The following is a 26,856-nucleotide window of genomic DNA, read 5'->3' as shown; positions in this document are numbered from 1 at the left end:
GATCAACAGGTGCATCTCAAAAAATCAGAGTACCATGTAAAAGTTAATTTTTCCATGATTTACTTCAGAAAGTTAAATTTCCATTTCTTCTAGATTCATCTCTTACAAAGTGAAATATTTAGATACTTCCTTGTTTTAATCTTTATGATTATGGCTTAAAGTTCTTTAAAATAGCCTGTTAGAATATTGTGGAAAAAGTCCAATTTGCTAAGTTTTCCAGAGCCTTCATTCTCTCACTCAGGTTCAGTACACACAACCAAATCATGTGGAAGACTGCTGACAAATGTCCAGAGGACAGTCATCGCCATTCTTCACAAGGAGGGTAGGCCACACTAGGTCACTGCTGAAAGGGCAGGCTGTTCTCAGAGGCTCTATCAAAGCATATTTATAGAAAGCTGACTGGAAGAGAACAGTTGTAAGAAAAAGTGCACAAGCAACATGGATGAGCTCAGCCTTCAGAGGAGTGTCAAATGAAGCAGATTCGAGAACTTAGAGGAGCTTCACAAGGAGTGAACTGAGGCTGAAGTCAGTGGATCAAGAGCCACCAGAAACAGACAGATCCAAGAAATGGTTACAAGGGCCATGTTCCTAGTGTTGAGCCACTCCTGAACCACAGACAACATTATAAGCTTCTCGGCAGGGAAATGGTCCAAAATCCTGTTTTCAGATGAGAGTAGATTTGGTATTTTAATTGATATCCAAGGTCCCAGAGTCTGGATGAAGATCAGAGAGGCACAGAATCCAAGGTGCTTGAAGCCCAGTGTTTTTGGTTTCTACAGTCAGTGATGGTTTGAGGTGCCACGTGTCATCTGCTGCTGTTGGTCCACTGTGCTTTATCAAGATCAGAGTCAACACTGTCAGCCATCTACCAGGAGATTTTAGATCACTTTATGCTTTCATCTGCTGAGAAGCTTTATAGAGATACTGATTTCTTTTTCCAGCAGGACTTGGCACCTGCCCACAGTGAAGCCAAAACTACCAGAAACTGGTTTGCTGACCATGGTATTACTGTGCTTGGTGGACCAGGTAACTGGCCTGACCTGAACCCTATAGAGAATCTCTGGATTACCGTGAAGAGGAAGATGCCAGACACTAGACTCAATAAATACAGATGAGATGAAGGCTGCTATCAGAGCAACATGGACTGCATAATACCCCAGTAGTGCCACAGACTGATTGGCTGCATGCCATGTTGCCTAGATGCAGTAAATTGTGCAAAGGAGTTCCAGCTGATTACTGAGTGCATAAATAAGCACAATTTTCCAGAAGGTCAGCATATCTGTATCATAGATCCTTTTTTGACTGGTGTTTTATGATACTCTAATATTTTGAGATAGTGAATTTTAAATGTTTATTGAGCGGTAAGCTGTAAGTTTCAAGATTGAAACTAAAAAGTCTTGAAATATTTCACTTTGTATGAGATGAATCCACAATATATAGAAGTTTCCTTTATTGAATTAAATCATTGGGGAAAAAACTTTACAATACTCTTTTTTTAGATGCACTTGTAAACAACATTGTCTTATCTTAGTGATGTGATACTATGGTATATTTTGCTTATTAGACCTTTGCTATTGCCCGAGCTGTAAGCATCAGTAAATGTTTTAACAATTATTGGTGACTGTCTTTGGCCAGGGCTTTTTGTCTGTGTTCAAAAATAATCATGGAGCTGTAAATACCTATAAAAGCCCAGATAGCCCATATGTTTGAAACATAACAACAAAACTGTAAGACTCCATTTTTTAATACATGGAAGAGATACCTTTGTTAACCCACTGTCTAAATCTATGGTCTTGTGATGCTGATACAGAATCAGACTTATTATCTGACCATATAAGCAGTTTAACCTCTTTTGGAGTTAGAAGTGTTTAACCTTTTCTACCCATACTTTGAGTGAAAGATTTACCCTTTTACTTGTCTGTAACTATTCCTACACCTTGTAGACAAATCCAAGCACAGATTCTATGGGTTTATCTATTAAGCTCAACTCTACACTCTTCCACTTGGCTATATAAGATGGGTGTTCACAAGGGTTCCTAACTGAGCAGATAAATAGTAATCCCCTGAGAATGAGAGAGCCATGCACACTGAAAGGTAGAATATTTATTTTTTATCTCTGAAGTTTGACAGCTTATTGTTTAAGATATTTTGTTGTTATCTTCTTCTCTCTATCTATTCCAATATGGATCCCTGTTTATCAATACCCAGTAAATTGTGATGTATCACTGGCGTATGAATTGGTGTACTTGCCAATATGAAAGCTCTCATGACATCACTATTGTTATCAGAACAACTCTACAACTGAAAACAAAAATAACAGACATTTACAAAATGTTCTCAAGGTACTTTCAAGCTTGTTTTGACTAAATAAAAAATAGTTCATTACAAAAAACTATACTGAGTATATCTAAATGCAAACCAAACAGGCTCCATGGTCACATGTGCTTGAAAGAGTATGAGAGCACTAACTCTCCAGTTTGACAAGCCAGAAAACATTAACCCTAGTACCTACACTGTCTTTCAACATTTTCTTTCTTTATCTCACTCTGTCCCGCTATCTGTCTTCTCACCTCCTCAGGTATTTGTATGAGCTGGAGGCCAGTACAGGAGGAGGGACAGGTGTGAGTGGCAAATACATTATACAAACACCAGTCTCATGCCCCACTGGGATCCAACCCCCTCACAGTGTAAACATCTCAGGGCCCAACTCCATCTCTCTGGCATGGACACCACCAGGTGGGTGGGTGGGTGGATGGATGGATGGATGGATGGATGGATGGGTAGGTAGATGGATTTGGTTTGTTTTGTAATTATAGATATAAATTTTAATTTTCTTAATCTGCTCCAGATTATTGAAGTGATTGATAACTGAGATTTATTCTAAAATATTAGTGTTTTTGTGACGTGTCACATTTCCTTTGATTAATCTATTTAACAAAAACTTGAAATTGAATTTCTGTTTACATACAGTGTATCTCAATAGCTTTCTCGCACTGAAGATGATCCCCTGAGTTTTGGGGGTCATAAAAATATCTCCACTCATCCACAGTAAATGCTATGTCATCATCACTGGAGTCAAAATTGCTCATGTTAGTTTTGTTTTATCTCTTGCTGTTTCTTCTCCTGAGACATGCAGACCCAAACAGCTGTTTAGATACACTGAGGTAGAAAAGCATGGTAGCTGAAGCTCACATTGAAAAATAGTGCCAAACACAATGACTTTCTGAGTGAAAAAATGAAACGCTACAAAAATACTCAATATGAGCCAGCACTTTTTTAGTCTATTTTTACCCTAAACTTGCCAAAATCCTTGGAGTAGCTATACCCGTCTGTGGTGCTATATAGCCTAGCTTCTCAAAGAGCTTTATTATTAAAGGGGGAAATACACATCCATGGAGGCTAATGGCACTACTATCACCAAGTGCCTCATACAACCTAACTTCAAAAAATACAAAATGTCTTTTTAATATGTTTGCATTCTCCTCTGAATCTTGCACATATCTGCCCAAGTGCACAACTCCTCCACTGCATCTCTGAGCATGATTTAAATCTAATGGCTTTTCAAAATCTTATTTTGTACAAGATACAAGAGAGCATACAAGCTCTGCTGTTCAAAGGTCTATCACAAATGATTTATTTGATAATTTTGGTGTATTTGTCAAAACATGCAACAGTGGTTGTAATATTAATAGATAAAGTTGGAATAGGAAAATAAAAAATAAATGTTCTCATAGTTTCAAATGGAGAAGTTAGAAGTTGGTTCTTCCTGTGATTGTCTGCTTCCTCTGACATGAGACAAAGAGAGGGATCAGACTGAAACAAAGCCCTGACTAGTTTTCTATTCACCTTCTGGCCTTTCAAGACCTGGACATGCACAGGCACATGCACGCACACAGACACAGGTTTACATGAGCATAGACTTGGGGCTGAGTTTCATGCTTATGGGGCAGTGATTGTCTGCCCTAACCCATCTATCATTGACTATTACTCTCTCATTAGGCTGATTTCCCATCTCAGAAACTGCTTATAGGGCCAAGTAGCAAAGACACTTCACTTTGTTGCCTGTGTGAGTGTGAATGTGTTTCTGTATATTTGTGTTTATGCATGCATTTTTATTTTTGTGTATTTCAGTGTGTTTGTGGGTGCATATTTGTGTGTGCATTTGTGTGTGTGTGCACATCACAGTGGAGACATTTCCATAGGCAGGCCTATTCTATCGTCATTACGGGCTGATTTTAAAGGTGAGGAAATATCGGCTGGGTTCTCACGCTTGGTTAACTCCATGAGCCCAGAGTCTGGACTGTTTTTGACTTGTGTGTGTATATGCAGAAATGTGTGTGTGACCATCTTTCTGATGGTGTGTGTGTGCACATGAAGATGTGCTTGTGTCTTTATATGCATACACTGACTCAAAAAGCACTGACGTATGGCTATCAAGAACACATTCACTGTATGGTCAATTGTTCTATCGAGTGTTTTGTGTCTGTCTTTGTGTTTTTGTTCGTGGATGTGTGCTTTGGGGGAGACAACTTTTAGAAATATGCAAGGGTTTTGTGATTAGTAGGTGTGGGAGAAAATCAAAGGCATATCGGCTGATTGGTTGTAAGTAGAGCTTAAATATCTCAGGGATAATGGTATCTTTAGGCAACATACTGATAATGCTTTATGATCTGTGTGGGTGTTTGTCAACTGTGTGCAGGAGTGTTAAAGCAACCAAAGTGTGCTCGTATAAACCACCCCATGTGCTGAAGTCAGAGGTCTTTGTGAGTCTTACTGCGTGGCTGTTTGTGTGTATGTAGATGCATGTGTGCATATGTGAGTCTGGGGGTGAATAATTGAAGTCTTTCATTTGTCTGGTAATCAGTTCGTTCTCGAGATATCCAGAGTTCATGAATGTTGAATAACCCATCACAGTACAGTTGGCCTGAATTATGGAAAAACCTCCAGTGAGAATATTAACAAAGTCTAGGTGCGTGTGTGTGAGATTGTGTGTCTCCGTGTGGGTGTTGCCGTTAGTATATATTTGTGTGTTTTGTCAGGTTTCGAGGCCACATTGCCAGGCAAAGGCATCATCATTCAAAGACTAAAATATAGGAGCAAATATGCAGGTGACTAGTAAGCAACCATATACTCTACATATAGTGACTTTATTTCCTTCCCTTGTTGATCATATAACAGTATTTGAGATACAGAACACATATTAATAATTATACACTTTGTTTTGTTGTTTTGACTAAACACTTTATACAATTAGGTCATCTGATAAATTTTCAGAGTTACCAGGCAGAACATCATCCAACAAGACTCCTTTTTTCCTTCCAAAATGTGAAATTGTCAGACTTCTTTAAAGTTATTCAAATTTTGGCCAGTACAGCATGCACATTATATTGCCAAAAGTATTCACTCACCTGCCTTGACTCGCATATGAACTTAAATGATATCCCATTCATAATCCATAGGGTTTAATATGATGTTGGTCCACCCTTTGCAGCTATAACAACTTCAACTCTTCTGGGAAGGCTTTCCACAAGGTTTAGGAGTATGTTTATGGGAATTTCTGACCATTCTTCCAGAAGCGCATTTGTGAGGTCACCACACTGATGTTGGACGAGAAGGCCTGGCTCTTAGTCTCCGCTCTAATTCATCCCAAAGGTGTTCTGTCAGGTTGAGTTCAGGACTCTGTGCAGGCCAGTCAAGTTCATCCACACCAGCCTCTCTCATCCATGTCTTTATGGACCTTGCTTTGTGCACTGGTGCACAGTCATGTTGGAACAGGAAGGGACCATCCCCAAACTGTTCCCACAAAGTTGGGAGCATGGAATTGTCCAAAATCTCTTGGTATGCTGTATGCTGGTATGCAGACAAGTACTGTTCTCCTGGCAACTGCCAAACCCAGACTCGTCCATCAGATTGTCAGATGGAAAAGCACAATTCGTCATTACAGAGAGTCTAGTGGCGGCATGCTTTACACCACTGCATCCAACGCTTTGCATTGCACTTGGTGACATATGGCTTGGATGCAGCTGCTCGGCCATGGAAACCCATTCCATGAAGCTCTCTACACACTGTTCTTGAGCTAATCTGAAGGCCACATGAAGTTTGGAGGTCTGTAGCGGTTGACTCTGCAGGAAGTTGGCGACCTCTGCACACTATGTGCCTCAGCATCCACTGACCCTGCTCCGTCATTTTACGTGACCTACCACTTCCTGGCTGAGTTGCTGTCATTCCCAATCACTTCCACCTTGTTATAATACCTCTGACAGTTGACTGGGGAATATTTAGGAGCGAGGAAATTTTACCACTGGATTTGTTGCACAGGTGGCATCCTATCACAGTACCACGGTGGAATTCGGTGGTATGAAGTAATCCAGGATTCACACCTGTGCGCAGACAATCGTAAGGTGCAATATACAGTGAAAGACTTCTACAAGTTCTGCCTATTAATATTACAACAATTAAGGTTGAAACAGACACTTTTCATAAGCACTACTTTTTGTATTTTGCATTTGTTTGGTTAGGAAAGTCCCTAGAGATAGGAAAATCAAGGTGATATAGTGGGAATGACTCCCATCTCAGCTACTGAAGCTTGTACCTCCTTCAGAGTAGTCCTAAGTGTCTTGTTGGCCTCTCTCACTAGTCTCCTTTTTGCACAGCCTCTCAGTTTGTAAGGATGGTCTGATCTAGGAAGATTTACACATCTGCCATACTCCTTCCATTTCTTGGTGATGGATTGAATTGAACTCCAGGGGATGTTCACTGCCTTGGAAATTTTTTGTATCCATTCCCCTGACCCTGACTTATACTTTTCAGTAACCTTTCCTCTGAGTTGCTTGGAGTGTTCTTTTGTCTTCATGGTGTAATGGTAGCACAGAATACTGCTCAACTAGTGACTAGACCTTCCAGACACAGGTGTCTTTATACTACTATCACTTGAGATACATTCACTTCACTCAGGTGATCCCCATTTCACAATTGTGAGACTACTAGCACCAATTAGCTGGACCTCTGCTGAAGGTCGAAAAAGAAATTTGCACTGGGGAGAAAAAACTTACAAAGATCACAAACTAAGCAAAGTTTGTCTTTTTCAATTTTATTTGCAGCTCAGTTCATCAGCAGCCAGCCAGTAAACTACAACATCCTGTTAAATCCAGGAAGTGACAGAGCTATGAAGAAGCATGTTGGACGACATCTCCACCTAACTGTGACAGGTTTAGAACCATTCACCTCCTACCACATCAGAGTGCAGTCCTGTCAAAGTGGTAGGTATTCATTCCTCCCTTCTGGCTTTAGTTAATATACACCACAAAAAAAACTAGCTATGAAATCTTTAGTAAGCCTTGTAAACTAATTAAGAGAGGTTGTCAATGAAGCCAATTCTTAGTTCAGAAGCATTATATGTGGCTGACATCCACTTGTTATTATATAGAATTTGCAAACAAAAATACCTGAAAGCATCTTTGTAACAGGTACATTAAGTGACAAACTGTCTCTATTGCTCCTTGCAGAGGGTTGTGGTGTAGGGCCAGGTTTGTATGTTCGGACTTTAGAGACTGCACCAGAAGATCTGCCTCCCCCCAAAATAAAGGCAGCTGGACCCAGTGTCTTGGAGATCCATTGGTCACCACCCAAAAAACCCAACGGACCCATTACATTGTATCATATATACAGGTAACAGATGCACAAAATACACTTTTATTCCAGGGGAAAAATACTGAGTTCTAAAACCAGTGAATGTTTTTCTGTTAATGCAGCTATTTGGAGAGTTTTCTAATGTCTTCTAAATGTTTATTAATAATCCTGTTTTTAACAAGATACTGAAAATCCTGAAAAAATGAGCCCAATGTCAACTGTCTTGACTGACCATAACTGTGTGACTCAAACATAAATTGGATCTATATTACGGTCAAAGATAGATAACTAGTCTTCCATTAGTGCTGCTGTCCTTGAGTTTTTCACTTTGAGATGTATAGTATTTCTTGATGGATGTTCTCAGCAAGATGTTTAAGTCAGTGTTCACTCTAAAGGCTTTTATTCTTCATATTTACTTAATCCCTTAAAAATCAAAGGGCCAACTGGCATGCCAGTTAGTTATTTACAAAAAGACTATTCGTAAGTATACCATGTTATATACCACCAGAAAGCTCTAATTCTCAGGATTCTGACCATGTTAACCAATGCAGGATAAAATCACCACAGCAGCCTCAACTAATGCATTTGTGAGGTACAAACAAACAATTATAAAAGTGGCAGAGCTCACCACTAGGAACTCTTCTGATCATAATATTCCATTAAAACAGTCCTGCTGCATCAGAAAGAGTCCAAACTTTCTAAAGCCAGTAAAGTGTTAGTCCAAAAACATAATTACATCCATAGAGATTCATGGACTGATTTTGTATTGTTTAAAATGTCAAAAATATCATTGTTGTTCTCAGTAGTCCAGTGTTTTGGTTGTAATAATGTATTTTTCCAGGGAGTTATTAGAAATGTTATGTAGAAAGAATGTCTGCCGACCTCAATCCTTTTTGAAATATTTGGTTTGAATATGACTGGACTTTTCCTCATAAAAACAGGTGGAAATCTTCATTTTTTTATTCTATTGTTATCAGCTTTAAAGCTGAACTAGTTAAGACCTCATGCTTTGGTCTAGTTCAGATTTCCAGCTGATATCGCCCCGCTACAGTCATCTGCAGGCCACAACACAAATTCAGATGGGAAAAAATGTTTTTGTTTTTTTTTGTACTTCTCATTCCCAGTAACAGCTGTTTGTATTCCAAATGTTTCAAACATACAGTCGGTTTAATTCGGTTGTTCCTGGATCAGCGTTTTTGAGCAACTTCAACCAAAATTCTAAAGGTTGTGTTGAGTTAAGTGATGTGGTGGGGTTATATGAAAATTTCATTCAATTTTATTTAATCTTAAAGATTTATTTTGGGTCTTTTTTCCTTTATTGGTGAGATAGGACAGTGGACGGAGCTGGAAAAAGAAATAAAAGAGTGGGTACTGGCATTGCTGTGAAAGAGCCACAGGCCAGACTTGAAACCCAGGTGTCCGCATACATGGGGACCAACCATACCACCAGGCCATCTGTACCCCTTCAAGTGGTTATTAGACATATTCCATAAAAGTACCATTACCTTTTGCTGACATGTGCAAGCCAGACCATCAGCTTGATTCTCACCACCACAACTACATTCTTAAGGTTTAACAAATCCAAAACTATGAGAAATCAAAATACAACAAAAAAAGGAAGCACATCAACAATAAGAAAACACAACCATAAAGAAGAAATCACATCAACAAATAGGAAAACAGAAAAATAAGAAAAATAACCACAAAGGAGAAAGCACAACTTTGAACAGAAGAGGTTGGTTCCTGTGGAAGACTTAACTTTTTGCTGACTCAAAATGTTGCTGAATTGACAAATGCACAGTCTTTTTTTACTGGAAAGCAATTGCTGCAATTAAGTTTTTAGTTTGAAACATGAGCACTAATGGTGAAACTGGTAAAAGCAGCATTCCCTCCCAGGTAAAAGATGACATGCCATCACCCAGTCAGCATCTGAACCTTTACCATTCAGACTTTCAACATTAATATTGTGTTTTCTTATTTGTTGCTGAGTTTTGTGATTTGCCGTTTCGTTTAGTGATATGTTCTTGTACTTTGCACTTCAGGGCCATGGTACATAGTGGTATTTTAGATGGTTAAGAGAAGCAGGAAATTATTTTCGTTCAGAGTATACCAAACATAGTTACAGATCAGCAAAGCTAGAAGATATATAGATTTGTTCATAGTCATAACTGAACATTTCTCTCACTAGCTTTCACTTGTAAAAACATAGAAAGGCATTTTAACTCCCAGAAGTCTTAGTTTAACAGGGATTCAAATATGAATTGTGGTCTATCAGATAAAGGTTTAGATTATGAGACTGCTTAAATATGGGTGATAAAGAAAAGATAGAAGAGGAAGGAACATCTGAACCAAAAAGCTGTTCTCCTTGCATATCACAATGTAACAATATGTTTGAATGCTCATAAATATCTACCCTGAAGTCTGTTATTACAATGCAGATGATTAACAGATGCGCACATACTGACTAAACACATCCTGTATGTGTATAGAGTTCAAACTTCACCCACAGAACACTGTTGAAGTTTTGATGAAGTGATTTCAAGCAATTTTTTTCCTTCCAATCTACGTAAATGGGTGAGTGTGTGTATCTGGACGTGTGTATTAATGCATGCTGAAGGTCGTGGTCTGCTTGTTGACCAGAGAGTGTGATCTGTATGCAGGGTCAGACCAGACTAAGCCCTTTAAGTCCTCAGGAAACACACATTAGCATAGCAGTTCACACACACACTGACACACCTGGTATGATCAGACTCAGGCAGACAGGGACTGGGATAAAAACAGAAAATCTCTCTCTTTCTGTCTCTCAAACTCACACCTGAAGCCCCACGTAATCACAGACAGAGCGGCTTACCAAGACATCAGGATACTTGCATCAGCCACTGACTTCCACATGATGTTTAAGACGTGATGTTACATTTTTTATGGGAAGTTTCACTGAAACTTAGCTTGGTTCTCTGTAGTCCTCCAAAGGATGCTGAAAAAAAATAATCTGAGCATAACCTTTTCTTTGTTTGAAATATAATCTCAGTATATTTATACTGTTGATACACAAGATTTAAAATAATCATTCAGTACAAGGAGTAAAGATGATGAATGTTTCCTCCACTGTATTTCCTACAGGCGTCTGTTTGGAACAGAGGAAGAGCTACTGGTTTTCATCTGGTCCAGTGGGCCCCTTGAATTTGTTGATGCAAGCCCTGCCCTACGACCATTCAGCTACTTCCAATACAGGCTCCGTGCTTACAACTCTAAAGGCTCTGTCCTCAGTCAGTGGGCTTTAGCTCAGACGTTGCAGGCAGAACCACAAGATATGGCCCCGCCGAATGTAACAGCCACAGGTAAGTTCACAGAAACATATGAACAGTGGCTGACTGATTTGTTGTATGAATGGCTCTAACTCTCCCAAACACTGCACTTTGGCAGGTGCATACTCTGCCCATTTGAAATGGAGAGAACCAGAACAGCCCAATGGTCTCATCTCCCTCTACAGACTGGTTTACAAGAAGCAGCAACAGGATCCAACACTCAACTCTAGTGCTGTGATAGTGCTCACTGTGGAGGTAAACACACACATGAACACACAGTTACGGTGATGAGGAGGCACCAGAAAGAGGAGTCTTACTGCACACCATACATCTCAGACAGCCACTCTCACAGACTGTTCATGTGAGATACTGTCTCTGTCAGAATAGAAATACACGTGAAAACTTTCAAAATATAATCAGATTAAACTTCTGTTTATAGTAAGGGTAAGGGCTCAGGTAAAAGTAAGGTTACCAAAAGCCTGACCTGAAAAACCTGGCTACAAAATGTTTAATAAAGCTGGAAAAAACTGTTCACAGGAAAAGGCTCGTCCTCAGTGAAAACATTCTGATGTAGCAAAGGTAGCTCTGTTGGCTGTGTAAGCTATATAGCTAACATAGATAAACCTAAGCTCACAAAGGAGCTACATACTCTACATAGCTACATTATCTATGTAGCCATGATAGATTAAGCTAGGTTTGCTAAAGCTCATGTTGCTAAAGCTAACTTAGCTGTATTCAGCAAGGCCTTTAATGATTTAATATTTAATATTTATATATATAGTCATATTCCCCTTGCAGTTCTTGCACATTTTTTACAATCACTAGCACCTTTACTATATTTTTCTGCACCTTTTATATATATATTTTCTTGCACATATATCTGCACTGTACTTGAATCTGTAAACTGAAGCCTATGCAAACGAAATCTCATTCTGTATACACCTGCTGCATACTGAATGACAATAAAGTCTTTCTAAGTCTAAGGAATTAGTGGGCTGTACTGTAACTATGGAACTGTCTACTGTACGAACAGGATTACCCCAGACTGTTAGCTGGGGTAATCCCAGGCTAACATATGCCTTTGTAGTATGAAGTAATATACACTCACTGGCCACTTTATTAGGTACATCTGTTCAATTGCTCGTTAACACAAATATCTAATCAGCCAATCACATGGCAGCAACTTAATGCATTTAGGCATGTAGACGTGGTCAAGATAACTTACTTAAGTTCAGGATGGGGAAGAAAGGGGATTTAAGTGACTTTGAATGTGGCATGGTTGTTGGTTTTTTCAGAAACTGGGATTTTCACGCACAACCACCTCTAGGATTTACAGAGAATCACCCAAAAAAGGGGAAATATCCAGTGAACAGCCGTTGTGTGGACGAAAACGTCTTGTTGATGTCAGAGGAAAATGGTTAGACTGGTTCAAGATGATTGAAAGGAAACAATAACTCATATAATCGCTAGCGAAAACCAGGGTATGCAGAATACCAACTCTGAACACACAAGATGTCAAACCTTGAAGCAGATGGGCTACTACAGCAGAAGACCACACCAGTTGCCGCTCCTCTCAGCTAAGAACAGGAAACTAAGGCTGCAGTTTGCACAGGCTCACTAAATTCAGACAATTTGAAATTAGAAAAATGTTGCCTGTTCTGATGAGTCTTGATTTCAGCTGCTACATTCAGATGGTAGTGTCAGAATTTGGCATAAACAACTTGAAAGCATGGATCTGTCCTGCCTTGTATTAATGGTTGCCGGTGGTGGTGTAATGATGTGGAGGATATTTTCTTGGCAAACTTAGGGTCCCTTAGTACCAATTGAGCATTTTTTAAACACCACAGCCTACCAGTGTATTGTTGCTGACCATGTCCATCCCTTTATGACCTCAGTATACCCATCTTCTGATGGTTACTTCCAGCAGGATAATGCACCATGTCACAAAGCTCAGATCATCTCAAACTGGTTTCTTGAACATGACAATGAGTTCACTGTTCTCCAATGGCCTCCACAATCACCAGATCTCAATCCAATAGAGCACCTTTGGGATGTGGTGGAACGGGAGATTCGTATCATGCATGTGCAGCACACAAATCTGCAGCAACTGCTGGATGCTTTCATGTCAATATGGACCAAAATCTCTGAGGAATGTTTCCAACAGCTTGTTTAAACTATGCCACAAAGTATTATAGCAGTTCTGAAGGCAAAAGGGGGTCCAATCTGGTACAAGCAAGGTGTACCTAATAAAATGGCCAGTGATGTATACACAAAGTAAAATATATCATATCACTACCATTTAAAATGTAAACACAACAATACAGATGAGTGTAGAAAAAATTATGTATGTTTGGTTTGAAAAACTATCCAAACTATCCTCAACAATGAATAAAATGAGTTGTAATAGATTGTAGGATATGTAGTTCCTTCATACTTGTAAAAATATATACAGTTTTGTTCTTTTGCCTCATCTTCCTAATCTTGTTTTTGAATGCTGTTATTTTACGGAACCCAGTGCTTATTAGCCATGAGCATTCAAGTAGCTGGTTAGATGCTGAAAAAGTGGCATGCACTGTTGAGTTCTGTTCCACCATAATTTGGCATTATTAGTGGGACAATGCACATATTGGCAAGTGCCAACATTCATTTTTGAGGTCACTCTCCTTGCTGTTTCATACTTTATGCTTTTTGTTTGTAATTTTAGTGATACTGCACATGGACATAAAGGCTTAATGTATTAATAGGACAGCTAACATGTGTCGAATATGAACAAAAGTAAAATCCTACAGGAAGATGACTTAAATGTAATGATTTCCAATCAAAAAGTATGTGGTCGATTTAAAGATATATATTTCAACATATAAATAAATGAAAAAAAACCTTTAATATATAGTTGTGTTGTGTTGTGTTGTGTTGTGTCGTGTTGTGTGTGTAGGGGTGTGTGTGTGTGTGAGTAGATGTGTGTGTGCTTGTGTCTATTGTCATTTGTGATGCATGTGAAGAAATTTGGACTCTACCTGCAGTGTTGGTGCCATCTGTTAGCCAGTGAGGGGCCTGATGACACACACACTCAAAGACACACACACCCACACTCACCCACACACCCACACACACACACCCCGCCTATGGCCTGCTATTCCCCATGGTCCTAACTCTGTGCCATGCACAATTCTCCAACACAAGAGAGAAGCAGGAGCAAGCACCCTTAACACAAATGTGTCCACACACGTTCACATATCGACTTAGTTTTGCTTTTTTAATGGCTGTCATAGAGTCATATTATTTGTAGGCAGCTGAGAGAGCCAGCCAAAATCACCAAAAGCTGCAACAGGATATTCCTCAACAGTGGCTAACATCCTCATCGCAGTGGACCACACACCTGCTAGTGTGTGTGCTTTACTAGGGATTTTCTTTTAGGAGAGAGATGGAAAAAACACTGTCAGACAAGACAGAGATTCAAAGAACAATCTTTATTTCTCTCTTTTCCCTTCCTTAGTGGTTTTTACTTGTTTTAAATGGAAACGGGCCAAAGACAGGGAGACAGATTAGCTTGAAAGAAGAATATGTTTAATAGAGCTGAATAGAAAGATAAAATGAAAGAGGGAAAAAATGAATGAGACCAAAAGAGAGCACAGAGGGGGTAGAAAAGACAAGTGAAGGGACTATAGGGGGTGAGACAGAGTGATAGATAGGGAAAGGAGGAAGGAGAGGGATGGGGGAAAAGGAGGAAGAACTATAGATCTATATTCTGTCCATACTAGTGGCCTCTTCTCCCTCTGTGACCTTTGGCTTGTCACTCATAATTAATACAAGATGTAAATGGAGACCTTTCACCTTCTCATTGATATGGAACACTCTGTGTTTGCGTGAGTGTGTGTGGGTGTGAGAGGCTCATTGACATGGCACAGACTTATTTTGGTGGCGGTCATTTGTCACGCCGTTGCCTTCACCACATGCACTGAGTTGTTTAGAGATACACAAAGAGAGTGAGAAATGAGAAAGTTGTGAACAAACTTCAAAAGAGATGACTTCGTGCTCTTGGACATGCACAGCCAAAAATGGTGTTTTTATATGTAGGGCAGATGTTTGTCATCTGGAAGGCAAATTAATTCAAGAAAGAGAGGACAGGCAGTGAGTTTAAAGGATGTTGAGGACAGAGAAGATTGTTTTAAAAACAATAAATATGTTTTGTTTATATCTCAACCTAAAAAATCCATTTCAATTCATAAAAACAAAATCTGCCATTTTCAGTGGGTGGTGGCTGTGTGCTTGAAACAAAAATAAGACAAAAAGTCTTTGATGTGCTTTTATTTTGAAGGGCGTGTTACCATCTCTTTATTTCATCATATCATTGGTCCCATCCCAAGTCCAAACTGCCCCATTTTGACATAAAAAAAAACATTTGATAATGAGTGAAAATTGAAGATACCTGGTCCCCAATTTGTTGACATGGTGGTGGGTTCTGACACGAGGCCACTTGAGAACCACTGGTTTAGACTGTCAGTTTCAGTCTATGATGGTTTGGGTTGCCATGCTATCTGCTGATGTTTGTCCACTGTGCTTCATCAAGTCTAGTTTTTAATGCTAACATTTACATCATTTAAAATCTCTAAAAACACAAACATTAAACATGTAAACATACAGTCAACTCATTCATTTTAGAAAAAGAAATGTTCCATGACAGCACTGTCTCTACCCTTTATTCTTTATCCTCATCTCCTCACTACTTAGTTACACTTTTTTATTCCTAAATATTTTACTGAATTACTCTTTGTGTGTGTTTGGGTTTAAAGTGTGTGTCCATTTGGTTGGTGTGTATGTGTGTGTGTGTATTGATCTGGGGCTGGGAACCCTGCTCTGTGCCAGCTTGGCTGATTAATGGGGTCGTCATGGCAATCGGACGGAATGAGGGTACGAAGCACAGGCAGCCTGCCTCACTAGACCCCTACGCACTGCCTGGCACACACACACATACCAACACGCACAGTCTCAAACACACACTCACCTTTCTTTCAGATGTCTTGGTCACTAAAAAAACATGTTAAGTTGTCTTTTTTGCTTTGTCATTCCTTAACTTTTCTTATGTGTTCTCTTTATTTTTATCTTCTATCATTATGTCCTTGTTTTGACAAATGTGTTCTTTCGGGTGTTCCTGTAGTTTTTTCTAACTTCATTGTTTCCCTCCATGTTGGCCTTTTTTAGGGCAGTGTGCACTGATCCCTTCTTCTTTAAAGCTCTTTGGATTTAATCTGACATGCCAGAAAGACTGTTTTATGTGTCCAATGCATTAGTTATATTTCACATCCATCAAGGAAACCTACCGTACAAAGTGTTTGGGCCAGTCCATTGGTTTTTGCAAGATTACATCAGTTTTTCTTTCTTTTTTGCTGTGAATTTTGGTTTAAAGAGATCATTTAACCCTCACAAATTCTGGCCAAAGGCTTTAATAAGAAATTTAATGTTTGCTCCAGGCCTCTCTTTTCTTTCATTCATTTCCTCCTCTTCCCTTTTTCATTCATTTCTTTAGTGTGTTCTTGTTTTCTCCTCCTCCTGGATCCTTCTTCTCTCTAAAATGTTTTTCTGCACCTCTCCTGCACCTTTCCCTTCATCTCCCTCCACACTGCCTTTAATTTCCACAGGTTTTCTATTTGCATGCCTTCTTCTCATGCTAATTTTACATTCTTCTCTGCCACTTTAACCCTTCTTACTTCTCTTCAACCTCATCTCTTAAACCTAGATCAGACCAAAGACTCGCAATGCTGTCAATGGTCTCAGCTACCTAAACCGAGCCATTGCCGCTTGAGCCAAGCATCTGATGGTGTTGCCTCTGGTTCAGGTCATGAAAAGAGAAATGGAAGTCTTGCATTGTAAGGCTATACACCCTCTGAGACCATCATTGTCATCTATGACAAGAAGAGACAGAGGTTACAAAAAGTTAAATAACTTTTGAACCACAAGTCGTTGCCACTTACTTTCTTTGTCCCTCTTGAAGCCCTCCGTTTTGCTGTTCCAATGATGCTATCCATGACGATAGTTCTTACAGAAGCTTTTCTTGAGCTCCTAGAACTTGAGTGACTTTCTGGGGTCTGTAAAGATTAAACCCACACCAGTAACTCCGATATTGAATGCCTTTTTATCCTTTTTTTTTTCCGAGACCATTTCTGCCACTAATGCTATAGCCGCCATTTTGTCTATTATTTATCCCACATACTTGCCTCAAACTTGGTCAAACTGTGCATCTTCTATCACTTATAATGCAGGAGACAACCTTAATATCTCATCAAGGAGAGAAAAAGAGACTTTGTTGTGGCCCTCTGTGTCACTGCAGACAGGAACGACTTTGAGTAATCACACAAATAAAACTAATGTAAAGAAACACAAGGACTTTTTGTAAATATTTGAATATTTTGAGGACTTTTTGTCTCAGAATGATTTTTATTTTCACTTTTTGGTCCTGTATAGATTCATATGAAAATGATAAACACTCCTATTTCCAACCTCATATACACGAAAAGTTAAAAGCTGTAGCAGCTAAATTTGTCAGAGGAAAGAATATTATTCTCAGCAGATATAGTCATGACGAGACTGAGCCAGCAAAGCATTTTTGTGTTGGTATGTGCCGTGAAATTTCGCTGCCAAGCTACAACAGATAAACACTGAGTTAGTGCTAAGCAGGAATTACACAGTCTGATATTATGCATTATCAAGATAATAAAATCTCAGGGAAAATTGGTACTGCAATGCAATACTTTCCCTTTTGTATTGATAGATTTATTGTGCAGTAACTTCAGAATAAATCTCTTTATTGAGTGACTGTTAGAGTTGTTCAGTTGCAGCAGTGAGCTGGTGGACTTGTAAGGAGTTGCAAGTTTAACCCAACTCATCATGACTCTTTGGTCTGGACTGGGCTTTACACTCTGTACTCTTCCATTCCCTCCTCTTTTCTCCCCATCTTCCACTGATCTTTTCTTTTCTATCAGATTTTTTAAAAGCTCCTGCCTGTCGTATTTCCCTGCCTGCCACCTCTCTCTCTCTCCTCTGTCCTTTCCTCCCTCCCTTGGCTCTTCCAGATGTTACACTGTGGCCCTTGGGATCACTGTTAACGTTAGACCACGTGCATACATATAAATGTGTGCGTTTGTGTGTAAATGTGTGGATACATGTGTCTGAATGTGCTTGCATTTGTGCCTACGTGCATGCTAAACATATCTTTTATTTGTGTGTGTGCATGTGTTCAACAATGTGCATGTGTATGTGTGTGTGTTCTGTATTAATACATCCCATTGATCAGAGCAGGACCCCTGACAGTCATCATCCCTGAGAACCATCTGGCCGACGCCTGACGCTCCCTCACCCAAACACAAGCTGACACCCTATTAATCTGCTACCGCCATGCATACATACGTGTGTGTGTGAATGAATGAATCTGTGAGCGTGTGTGGAAGAGACTGTGTATGTGAGAGGTTATGTGTTAACATTTTTGCCTTGCCCATGGTTTGTTTATGTGTATGCATGTGTGTAAATGCACGCTTGTGCACGTGTGTGTGCTACAAGCCCATACCGTGCACGCACATACCAATGTGTACACACACCACTCCGCCATCCGCCAACAACAGCCGGCGCTGAAGGGAGCTGAAGGGTGCTTGGAAATTAAGGTTATTACACAAATTGAGCCATATGGTCTAAATATTTCAGAGCTGAAATTTACTAGGCAATAAAAATGGCCCCTACCTCGGTAATGGTGTAAATTACAGCTTAACCACCAGCGCTAATGATGTCCTTCTGTACACCCCGTAACCAACCGTACATGAAGGACACATTGTTTAAAAAATACCCCAGGAAAAGCAAGAGAGAGAGAGAGGGAGAGAGTGGTAGAGAAAAGAGGGAGCTGGGGATGGAGGGGGGAGAAGGAAGTGAACCAGGGGAAGAGGGGTGAAGGAAGAGGAAAGAAGAGTGGAGAAGGCTGAAAGAATAAGTGTGTGAGTGATTAATAAAGAAAGTGGAGAAAGAACAGAGAGAGAGAGCAAGCAGCATGTTCACAATCTGTTAGTTTACCATTAAGGGCCCGTCAGAGGGAGCAGGACAGCGAGGGCCAGCCGGCAAACTGTGTCTCTAAGCCAACATGATGTTTCAGTGTGTGTTTCTGTGTTTTGTGTGTTTAACCTGCATTGTCAGAATGTGTGTACTCAGGCATGCGCAGATGTAAAATGTATGCACAAATGGGCATGTTATCAGAGTATGTGTTATGTACTTAGACATAAACGGTCTGCAGGTGAGTTGAATGAAAAGATGGAGACAAGCAATCGAGTTAAATATGTAGTGTGAATGTTGATGCATAGTTCAGAATACTTAAATGTCCTATTGTAAATTGGCATGTGTTTCAGATTCGCATGAGGGTTTGCTTGGATTCTTACAGTAAGATTTGATTAAAACTTTTTTGCTACTCATATAAGCTTGCCACTCTCCAGTGACCATGCCCCTGTTTGGATGAAAACAAGCCCCAAGAGTGAATGGAGATAGAGTCGAAAACAGTGGTAGCTACATCATTAATTGCTATTGTGTTTTGTTCCATTTGATGATTCAAGTAATTGAAAAACCAGAATTTGTGATGTTTTTATCTTCATTTGACTATGGAGTGTGAAAGAAGAGCTCTGTGGCATTGGACTGAAACTAGTTTGAAATAAAGCAGTCAGATATGGGGCTAAAGCTGTGTTCCTACTGACTTCAAGCCAGCAATCTCTCTGTGATAGAGGGAACTACAGTCTGCCTGCCTGCTAACAGATTCTGCCACATTCACTAATGTTTTAGTGATGTTTTAAAAGTTTAGATCCAACTTGTTTAACAAGGTTAAAACATAAATATAAGGTATCTGATGTTGGTTTATGCATGTTCAGTCATAGGAGGGATTTGAGTCAGAGTCTGAACAAACGCCCCTAAATTCCACCATATGTGTGTTTGGTCTGTTTCACAGCAATGGAGCAAATAGGTTTTCAGTTTTAGTCAACGAGAGTGCTTCCACCAGCGCTGCTGTGTGGCAATTCTGCTCTCCTGTGGCTTTAGCCACAGCAGATGGGCAAGACTTCTTGTTTTTTGCTGGATGCCGTACCACTGCACATCAATTTAGCACAGGGAAGGTTTAGCAAGGCAAGAATTTTTTCAGAACCAACTTAAAATATCAATTTAAATTTCAGAATTAAGTACTCTATGTTGACGCTTTACTTCATCAACAAAACATCATGATGGAGTTTAGCTAAGCCCAAAATCAACAGGTCATAGGGAAAAGAAGAACAGAACAGAAATATGACTATGTATTCAGGTGTCCGAAATAAAAACAAATAATTTGTACAATATATTTTTGAATTAGTTCAGATGTTGTGCTTTCATAAGTCAACAACTCTAGACTGAAACTGGCTTTTTAACCATCCTTTTATATCTGTTCAGCTGTAGACTGTTTCATATACCCTACACAGACACCTAGCGAATGATAGAAGGATGGTCTCAAAAAAGAAAAGACCAGGCTTTGCCCTTGCTCTCAGTGACACCCTTTAACAAATGAGGGAGACAAAGGAGTGGTGGAGGGAGAGAGATGCAGAGCTGAGTGCACAGAGGGTGAGGAGAGAGGCGTGAGGAGGCTAAGAGGGGGGAGAGGACACAGGTGAAGAGAGGAAGGAAGGATTAAAGTAGAGAATAAGGAGACTCAGATGCAGAGTTCGTTAGGCCCTCGGCCTATCAGACCCCTTAGTTAGAGGTCTCTATCTCTGATTGGAGGGTCCTCATCCTTCTGCATAAACAGCCAAATAATCAGGCTGCAACACTCCCTTTTCTCCCCACTGCAATCTTTCTCTCCGTCTCCTCATGTTTTCCACAACTCCTCCCTCAATCGCTCCATCACTACATTCCCATCTGTTTTTTCTTCCCCTGTCACAAATTACAGTTTTTATGTTATTCTCATCCTCAATCCCCTCTTCTTCTGTCTCCCTCTCACTCTCTTCAAGTGATTTTTTTTTCAAGAGTTTCTATTGTACTTCCTCTTCCTTCCTCCCTCCTCATGTGCGGTCTCTCGCTTTCCCTTGCTGTTTTTTTTTTTTTGTGCTCAGTAATGACAGGTTGTGTGTTATTGTGTGTCTGTCAGTGAAGAGGCCACACCATCCAGTGTAGTGCTCTCCACTTGTCTTAACGGGTGTTTAGTGCAGCAACTGTGGTATGATGGTCATCACTTTAGAGGAACGCTGAGTGTGAGAACTTAAAAGGGGGAGAGGAAAAAAATGGTGATCATTTAGACTATTAAACTCTGTGCATGTGTGTATGTTTTTCATGTAAACTCAAAAGTTAATCAAGTAATTTTCTAGACTATAATTTCTGACTACATGGATAGCATACACTTAATAGTCTGATTTGTGTTTATAAAAGTGGTTTGAAGAAGATGAAGTTACAGATTACAGATTGCTACTATGATTTTTAGAAAACTAGTGTCAGCAATCTTCCATTAACTGGAATATCAAGACACTCTTACCTTACTGTAGTTAACATGCAGCAACTGCACATTATTGGTTTTTCTGGAGGGTTTTTACTTATCTAACAAATCACAGTTATCCCATAAAGTTCTAATTCACATATACATTGCAGAATAGATTTGAACTCAAACTAGGAACAAGGGAGATATTTCTAGCACAAAATGCAGCTACAAATCTTCACCTCAGTTATGAGCAAGGAAACTAAATTTATGCCAGCAGGTATCAAAGTCAGTTACTTTCAATATTGTTGAATTACAGTAGATTTATGATGTCTCAAGGTCCTGTAGATATAGCATGTAAAAAAAGATGACCTATTATGGATTTGGTTGACGTAAATCCTGGTCTGTCATACTGGTGTACCTTAGCTTTTAGGGGTGAGGAGTATTCTATATTTGCCTGGTATGGTACTAAATGATAACTAGGGCTGCAAGCAGCACTGAAAGGCCCTCGCACCCTGTTGCATGTAAACTGTGCAGTGTACTGCAGCACAGCAGAGAGAGCCTGAAGATCCTCTTTGTACTGTTATTAAGGTGAAAATGATAAACATAGTGCACTTTGTAGACGAGATAGTACTGGCTGTCAACAATAGGTGGCAGTATGACAAAGCCAGATGCTAATGTAGATGTAGATCTGATCGGACCAGGACTTGTATTTTTCATATAAAATTCAAAGATAAAATACGGGGCATTTTATGTTAGAGGTATTACTGGCTGTTTGCATTAGGTGGTGCTGTGGCAAAACAATCAAGTGAACTTTTAATTGTTTCAAAGGGCAGACCCTGATCACACATTTGAGATTTGAAGCCGATCTGATTTTTCATATAAGAGTTACACCTACTTCCTGTGTCAAATGGCAAGATTTCGAAATGGTCACCACTGCCACCGAGGCATCCTTTAATGAAACATGTCAGTGTTATGCAGCCTTTATTTGAAAATCCGAGCTTGAGATTCAACAAAGTAAGAGAAGTAAAATAACTGGCTAACTGTGTGACTTCCTGTTGCCAGGAGGGGGTTCTTTGATGAGATGTGTGCATGTTAATTGTGATACTGCTGTCTTGCTAGAAACTGGAAGAACAGGGTTTTCACTGGGGATGAATTTTGAGGCATGTTAAAGCCTCAAGTTAGTGATTCTTTTGAAAAAAAAAATCCTTCAGTTTCAATAGGGTCCCTGCTACAAAATCATTGCTCGAACCCTAGTTTAATATCTTATGTTGAAAATATTTGTTTCAATGCACCGATTTAGCTCAGCGGGTAGAGCAGGCTCCCATATGCAAAGGCAAGAGTCCTCAACGCACTGGTCATAGGATCAATTCCTGGTCTTGGGACTGTTTGGTGCACTTCCCCCCACTCTCTCGTCCCGTACTTATTTTTTTGTCGTTTTTTTTTATAAGCCTGAAAAGCTGAAGGACTGGCCAGTTTCCATGTCTGCCATTCCATGCCAGTGAATCCATCTTGCAAAGCTTCAAGTTGAAACCATTATTCTCAGTCAACAAATGACCAGACCAATTAGTGTCATTCAAGGAGAACAAGGTGACAGCCATGTTCATGTTTTAATTGTACTGCAAGCTCCTAAACAATGGCAGCATTCAAAGAGAGAGCATGGATGCAGCCATAGATCGTCTGCATCTGATGTCACACAGTTTGTTTCATCTGGAATCGCTCCCAAATAGACAGGAAAACTGGCATGTTGACTGGATGCAAGTGCTAAGTAAATATTCCTGTCAACATATTCCTCGATGTAATAGTGTAGTGTAGTGCTTATCTAGTACATGGAAAGTTTAGAAAGCTTGAAATGTCAGTATTAGACACCTGCCGATCCTTTTATGAAGCATAAAACAGATTTTTCCACAGTAACATTTCATTTGTAACCGAAGCACTGAATGGCTAACGTGAATGCTAGCAAACATCAGTATTACTAACCTTGCAAATCAGATGGATACGCCCGTTTCTGTGTTTCTCACTGGCGAATCCATCTTGCAAAGCTTCCACCTGAACCGTTTGGGCCCGGTTAGAAAGTCACACGGCCAATCAGCGATGAGGGGCAGTACTTTCAGGCGCAGCAGAGTCCTGACGTAAACAAGCAGCAGCAAGAGCTGGTGCAGTTATAGAGGAAGAGATTAGCGTGGATGCTGCTAAAGCGCCAGTTTTATCAGAACTTGTCGACATTTCTTCATTAAAAGAAGAACAAAGAACAGCAGCGAGTTGTTTTCTTTTCTAAAACAACAAAAGTCGAGTACTTACATGTATACAGTCGCCATGTTTCGCATTATTCCCTGTAGCTGCACACGCGCAGCTTGCTAGCGGCTACGTCATGTGCTTTGTTGCTCTGATTGGCCTGTAGAGATGTGACAGGCAGAACATTCACCCAATCATACTCCGAGGATTTTCAAAGCCTCTACCTTTTCTCAAACATTTCCTGTAGAAGCTTTCCCAGAAAGCTGGTGTGTCAGGTTACAATATTACAGTTTTAAACACGACTCTGTTTACAGATGATGTTCAACATAATTAGGTGTAAGATACAGAACGAGTACTCATAAATGTATGTATAAATGTATAAGGACTATTTCAGTCCACTTGAGGTGAATTATTGACATTGGTGTTAAGTGGGCTTATCATATTCTTACTGTCTTTTACCTCAATTTCTCCAGAATATGACTAGAATGCAAATCTCAACTTTGATGCATAGTAGCCTTATCTCAATAGTGTCACTTCAACCATTCACTGAAGTCATAACATCAAAGTAATACATCTGCAGAAGGTCTGTAAGAGCAATTTTTTCAAAGTGTATAACAGCTCTTTATTAAAAGACAGCAATTTACCAGTTGGCTGCACTGATAGTGAAGAATCGAGGATTGACAGCAGCTGTCTGTAGAGCTGGTGTTATGTAGTTTACTTCTTAGCAATGGCACATACCTGCTATGTCATACATTTTGTTGCTCTGGTTTGCTTCTAATGAATGTGACAAACAGAACATTTGCCTAGTCACCCTCTACACTTTTTCCCTTTTTTTCTACAAAACAGTGCACTGTTGCTGAGATGGATGTGAAATATTTTCCTTGCCATGAATATGTGGAACAGTCTGTGCTACTGCTGGTGCTGGTGCTGGCAAAGCTTAAGTCCTCTACCCCAGCCTCCTCCTCTACAGCATAAAGATTGTTGCACTCTCATATTGAGATTCATGCTACTATGGATTCATTGCTTTTGAACTAATTTTATTGTGTTCACTACGCATTGTTATAAATGTATCAATCTGTATCTGGGTTTCTCTGCTCTGTGCTACCTGGAATGACAACGCATGCTGCTTGACAGACCCATCTTTGAGCTCTCTGCCAAGTTAAACTGTATATCCATTTTGCAATAAAAATGGTAAAATGTATGACAAGAATGTTCCTGACTGAAAAATGTTTTTTTAATGGTTTTCCTGGTAAGATTAAGCTGAGAGAAAATTGCATGTAAAGACAAACTCATGAACATTTTTTGACAATTTCAGAAGGTATCCGTGGTTTTCCAGCATACTGTCCCTTGCCTGCCAGAATTTTTCTGCTGGAATTTGGCCACATCACACACACATACACAGACACGCAAATATGCACTCCAAATATGCTGTTCCTGGGGTCTACAGCCGCCAAAGCCAATCATGGCTGTCGGTGTGAAGTGGGCATGCCTCTTCCAGACCCCTGCAGTTCCTCTCTATGTCTGTGCTGGCCACAGACAAAACACATGCCTGATGGCACTCTGTGTGTCCATGTGTGTATGTGTGTCGCACAAACGTCTGCATGTGTCAGGGTTCGTCTGACGCACACTGACTAGCAGGGACACCCGCGCAGGGCATTTGCAAACAGACACAGGGCAATTGGTCCAGCAGCACTGAATTAGGCATACACACATAAATACACACAGTCGTACAAACTTGGCTTGAGAGCTTGGCATGGGGTGCGAGAGAGCAGCGTGTGGTGCACTGGCTCACCTCAGAAACCTCCGAAAACAATTACAGCTCTCACAGGGCTGGTCAGGACACAGCTTGTATTAATGGACTAGACCAAAGAATTGATTTGAATTGAACTGAATTTTGCAGAATTGATTTGAGCTGGACTGTATTGAATCAAGTCTGATCATAGCATGATTTCACAACATTCTCAATGAACTATGCCACATTAGGAAAAGCAAAGCAGCATGGTGCTTTATTATCTCTCCAGGACTTAATCTGACAGAGCAAAGAGGCCAGAGAAGGCCCATGGAGAGAGGCATCCCTGAGGCAGACCAGTTGGATCCCATTCACCTATCATTAGCCAGGCTTCTTTCATGTATGTTCTTTGGCTCTTACTTTACTTCTACCTGCACCTCTGTGTATGTGTGTTCAAAAGAGCGAGGAACAAAGTATGTGTGTGTGCATGCATGTGTGTAGCCATATGCTAATACTGGTCCGTCTCTCTGTCTCGGCCTCTCTGCGGGGCCCAGTGCCGGAGCCTTTGTGAGATAATCAGCATAATTCTTTTGACAAATACACATGGTTATTCTTAATTAGTATCACACACTGTCCCCCCGGCCGCACCATGCCTTTCCACCTGAAAATCACACATACACACAGCTGTACATTCACAAATACACACTCAAAATCTCCCACACACTCTTAGGGACACATGGATGCAAAATAGGATTCATGCAGATGCAGGCTTGTTAGGATGCATGCAAATGCACACAAACACTTCTATGGATAGATTTACTCAAGGCCCCAAGTAGCACACGAGCATGCTACCCCTGTTCTGTGGTCTACACATGCAGAGATGCACGTTGTCCAGAGGACCCCTGCTGCTGCTCAGCTCATACACCAAAGAGAAGACAGAACGAGGAAATAAAAGATTGAATTGATTGCTTCCTGGCTCTCAATGCTAAGTTGTGTTGAACCGTGTAAGATCTGAGGGCTCTTTAATGTATAAATCAGTGAGACCTCTTCTCCTCTTCCCCTGCCGTTGTCTCCCTTTCTCTCCTTCTGTCTTGTTTACACCTTCTTTCCTTCATCTCTCTCGTACTCTCTTGTTCTTCCCCCCTCGTTCTCTCTCTCTTGACTTCCTGCTTCCCCCTCTGTTCTTTTGCATTTGGCATGATTAACTAGCGACTTTGATCATCTACCATCACTTGCTCATGCCCATGCACACTGAATTAAGGTTCACTAGAACCTCTGGCTGTCAGATCTTACATATTAGCTTTTCATGTGGTCTCATAGGTTGGACACTTTTTTCAAAGTAATCTCAACAGAAACACAACCACATATGAAAGGTGGTTTTTGCTTCCAAAGTCTTGTACAAACACTACCTTTGATTTACCGATGCCTCAACAAACTGCCTCAAACTGAAAGGTGCCACAGTTTTGAAAATATTACAGATCTTTAATTACATTTTTAAGAGAGCC

The 26,856-nt window shown here is 40.2% G+C and overlaps 1 protein-coding gene across 1 annotated transcript in view; it reads left to right on the top strand.

Moving 5' to 3' along the window:
- Nucleotides 1-26,856, top strand: part of ush2a (Usher syndrome 2A (autosomal recessive, mild)) — a 300,866-nt gene that overhangs the window by 242,089 nt on the left and 31,921 nt on the right. The window contains exons 69-73 of the mRNA XM_041790781.1: nucleotides 2,579-2,736; nucleotides 7,101-7,259; nucleotides 7,506-7,668; nucleotides 10,750-10,967; nucleotides 11,053-11,189. Coding sequence (XP_041646715.1) covers nucleotides 2,579-2,736; nucleotides 7,101-7,259; nucleotides 7,506-7,668; nucleotides 10,750-10,967; nucleotides 11,053-11,189 — 835 coding nt within the window. The remainder of the gene's footprint in view (nucleotides 1-2,578; nucleotides 2,737-7,100; nucleotides 7,260-7,505; nucleotides 7,669-10,749; nucleotides 10,968-11,052; nucleotides 11,190-26,856) is intronic.

The sequence above is a fragment of the Cheilinus undulatus genome, linkage group 1, assembly GCF_018320785.1.
Source record: "Cheilinus undulatus linkage group 1, ASM1832078v1, whole genome shotgun sequence".
NCBI lineage: Eukaryota > Metazoa > Chordata > Actinopteri > Labriformes > Labridae > Cheilinus > Cheilinus undulatus.
Note: the sequence above shows the minus strand (reverse complement) of the source record. Positions and strands in the feature narration are given on the sequence as shown.